Source organism: Piliocolobus tephrosceles, chromosome X, assembly GCF_002776525.5.
Source record: "Piliocolobus tephrosceles isolate RC106 chromosome X, ASM277652v3, whole genome shotgun sequence".
Classification (NCBI taxonomy): Eukaryota; Metazoa; Chordata; class Mammalia; order Primates; family Cercopithecidae; genus Piliocolobus; species Piliocolobus tephrosceles.
Window position 1 is genome coordinate 621866 of NC_045455.1, and position 3767 is coordinate 625632.

Below are 3767 nucleotides of genomic sequence, written 5' to 3' on the forward strand. Positions count from 1 at the left end.
AACACCATCACCGCTCACCCTCCATCCAATCTACCATCACCACTCACTTTCCACCAACTCCACCATCATCACCACTCACTCTCCCCCAGTCTACCACCACCACCACCCACTCGCCACCCACAACACCATCACCGTTCACTCACTCTCCACCCACTCCAGCAGCACCACACTCACTCTCCATCAAGTCCACCACCACTCACTCTGCACCTACTGCACCATCACTGATCACTCTCCTCACCACTCCTCAGTCATTTCCTACCCACTCTGCAAACTTCTCAGAGTACCTCTCTCCTCCCTTGTGTGTAGCTCCTTGCCATATAGACCTTCACATCCACTGCCTGTCAACTGCTGTTCAAAGATGACACCCCCGGAGGACTGACTTCATCCTCTTCTTTCTGCCCCTAACTCACATGGAGCCATTTGTGGCCTTTTCCCACCTGCTTGTCGCCCTGTGCCCTACTTGAGGTTGGAAGCTCCTGAGTTGTTTTTCTCTTGTGTTCTCTCCAGAACGTTCCAGTCTCAGGTCTTGGGTGTCCTTGTTTTTTCTCCTCCATGGTGACTACCAGGGACTAGTTCCAACTCCCTGCATCCTGTGGTCCCTCATGGCCCTCTACAGAGGCCCCAGGGCTCTGAGAAGCTGGAGTGGCACAGCTTCCCCCTAGCATAAGGGCTTTTGGCATATACCTGTGGTTTTACTGCAGTACCGGTGCTTTAAAAACCTAACTGGTGGGCTGGACACAGTGGCTCACGCCTGTAATCCCAGCACTCTGGGAGGCTGAGGTGGGTGGATTACCTGTGGTCAGGAGTTCAAGACCAGCCTGGCCAACATGGTGAAACCCAGTGTCTACCAACAAAAAATTAGCTGGGTGTGGTAATGCGCCTGTAATCCCAGCTATTTGGGAGGCTGAGGAGGAGAATCACTTGAACCTGGGAGGCCGAGGTCACGCTATTGCTCTCTAGCCTGGGCAACAAGAGCAAAACTCTGTCTCAAAAAAAAAAAAAAAAAAAAAAAAAAAAAAAAAAAAAAAAAAAAAAAACAAACCCTAACTGGTGATCTATGTTCCCTTCTGCAAAAGCTGCCAACATCATCTTTTCAAAACTCAAATGTCACACCTCTACTTAAAAGAGTTAGCTAGGCTGGGCACAGTGGCTCACGCCTGTAAGGTGGGTGGATTGCTGAGGTCAGGAGTTCGAGACCAGCCTGACCAACATGGTGAAACGCCATCTCTAGTAATAACACAAAAAATTTTGCCAGGCATGGTGGCACACGCCTGTAATCCTAGCTTCCTGGGAGGCTGAGGCGAGAGGATTGCTTAAACCCAGGAGGCAGAGGCTGCAGTGGGCCAAGATTGTGCCACTGCACTCTAGCTTGGGAGACAGTGCAAGACTCTGTCTCAAAAGAAAAAGAGCTAGAGAAAACATCAAATTCCTCGACTTGTCCACAATCTCCCTTTCCAACCAGACCCAGCACTCCTGACCACTCCCAGACTTTGAGCAGGGAAGGCCTCACCAGCTATAGAATCCTACTCTCCTCCCAGCACCAGCCCCCAACTCAGATCACAACCCCTGAGCGCAAGGTAAGCCCCCAGTCCCTGTGCCTATGCAGCCCCTGACAAATGCTGCGTCTCAGATGCCGAAACTGGATGGAGCATTCAGAGTCCCGCAGAGCCAGATCACCTTTCTGTATGCCCCCCACCGCCCAGCCTCACACTACATGCTGCTCATATACAGTGCCAGTGAAATCAAGGGGGAATGAATGAGGGCCCCGGTGACACTACCCATTATGTATCAAAGCGTGTTTGAGAACCATTTGAGGAAACCACACAGGAAACCACACAACACCAGAAGCGTGCTCTAACCGAGGCCCTGGGCCCAGCTCCTCACTGTGAGGAGATGAACATGGCTGCGCGTTGAGCACGTGGCCGCATCTGGCATTCTGAGTGCATGCACGCATGAGGTCAGGGCATGGTACGGACAAGCACAGTGGATAGCATAAAAGTAGCCTCGCAGCACACCGAGATATGACCTCAAAAACCCACATTAGGTCCACCTGTGTGCTCATACGCCCTCTCTAAAGCACATCCCAGTGCTTGAAGCCAGGGACACCGTGTGACGTAGGTGGTCACAGGTCAGGGAGGGTAGATGCCCCACAAGGCCTCACAGGGACCACTGAAACCTCTGGGCCGATGGAGAGGGCTCCACACTCTGGATGCATTTTCGCTACAGCTGTTTCAACAACCCCTTTCACTCACGGTAACAGAGCAATGCGTGGTGGGAAACACTAAGGAATCCAGCTGGTGTTTCAGTGCCTGGCATTACCAAGCATGGTAAATAACCGCACGCCAATAAAATAGAGTACATTTCTGGCCTTAAAAGCCTCGTTCCCCACACAAGTTTAAAAAACTATTCAAAATATTCTAGAGTTTCATGACAAATACAAAGCAGGCTAAGTAGCATTTTTTACCAGATTTGATAAATCACCAAATCTCATCCTTCTGAGAAAAAAAAGTGGCCAAAACAATTGCTTAGCTCTTGGTCCACCCAAGTGGATTAACTTCCTCTGTAGGAAGACAGGTGCCAGCAGGTGGCTACAGCCTGAGACCTACCTGCGCCTGGCCCCGTCCAGGATCTCATGTGGAAACCCCCCAAGAAATGGAGGATTCGCTGCGGTGCTGCAACACCCTCCAACTCAATTTAATAAGGAGTTTATTCAAAAGTATCAATTAACACAGTCGGTAAAGATAAGGAGAAAGTCAGAAGGCACCACCCCATCACCACCCAACTGCACAGTGTGGTCATCCAAGGCCACAACTTGGGGGTGGTGAGCGCAGTTTCAGAGATCAGATCCTTCCATCTTTCACCTTCATCCCGCTTCAGACGCTTTAAAAGTCTGAAAATAAACACTACTGTCGCTTATGTGTTGTTATTCTGAAATAAAGGCAGAAAACTACAAAGAATTTAGTGCGAGGCAAACATTCGTGTGCAGCATGAAGCAAACATACTTACATCTTTTGCCATGTTACCAGATCCGGGAAATAAATGCTACAAATGTTCACCTTCCCAGAGAAGAAAAATGATTTTTCTGGTGAAAAAAAAAGGAAGGAAAAACAAGAAATAAGTAAGACTGAAATAAGAAGTTGAAAAAATAACATATCTCAAAGGAAACGTGGACCTTCCTTCCCAAAGGCACCCTCCATCCTGAGAGCGGAGCTGGCCAAATCGACTCCCACACTCGGGATTTTAAGTCGCCTCGTCAGATGGAAATGCCCCCTGCGCAAAAGTGGCCCGCGGGCCCGCAGGGTCACCACCACGACCCCCAGGTCCCCGACGGCCCGCCCAGCGGCCGAGGGTGGGGCTGAGCCCCGGCAGCCAGGGCGCAGCGCCTCCCTCCCGCCGCTGCAGGGGGGGCCCCACCACCCACCTGGGCGCAGCCCCAGGGTCCCGGCGCAACGTGCAGGCTCGCGGCGTCCACCCCAGACCCCGGCGGCGCCCGCCCGGCTGACCGGTAACTCTGACAGGTGGGCTTCCGGGGTCCGCGCCGCGCGCCTGTCACTAGGCCTCGGGCCGCCTCCGCACGAGGCGCCTCCCGCGCGCGCCGGAACCGGGTCCCCGCGGGCCGCCGTGGGGCGGCCTCCCCTCCCCCGCCCTGCGCGCTCCGGCCGACCCTGGCCCCGGCCCCACCTCCGGCGCGGGGCGCGGGCGCTGCTGTCGGCCGGGAGGGCCAGGCCCGGGACCCCCGCCCCGCGGTCACCTGGGGAGCCCCCACC

At 53.7% G+C, this 3767-nt stretch overlaps 1 protein-coding gene across 3 annotated transcripts in view; it reads right to left on the reverse strand.

Moving 5' to 3' along the window:
* Positions 1–3748, reverse strand: part of TFDP1 (transcription factor Dp-1) — a 56193-nt gene extending 52445 nt beyond the window's left edge. Inside the window, exons 1-2 of one of the 3 annotated variants that reach the window (XM_023217706.2) lie at positions 3422–3748; positions 3007–3082 (exon numbers count right to left, since the gene is read on the reverse strand). In XM_023217706.2, coding sequence (XP_023073474.1) covers positions 3007–3018 — 12 coding nt within the window. In that variant the 5' untranslated portion in view covers positions 3019–3082; positions 3422–3748. The remainder of the gene's footprint in view (positions 1–3006; positions 3083–3421) is intronic. The other 2 variants (XM_023217705.2, XM_023217704.2) reach the window with 2 other exon arrangements.
* Between the last annotated feature and the right edge of the window lie 19 nt (positions 3749–3767).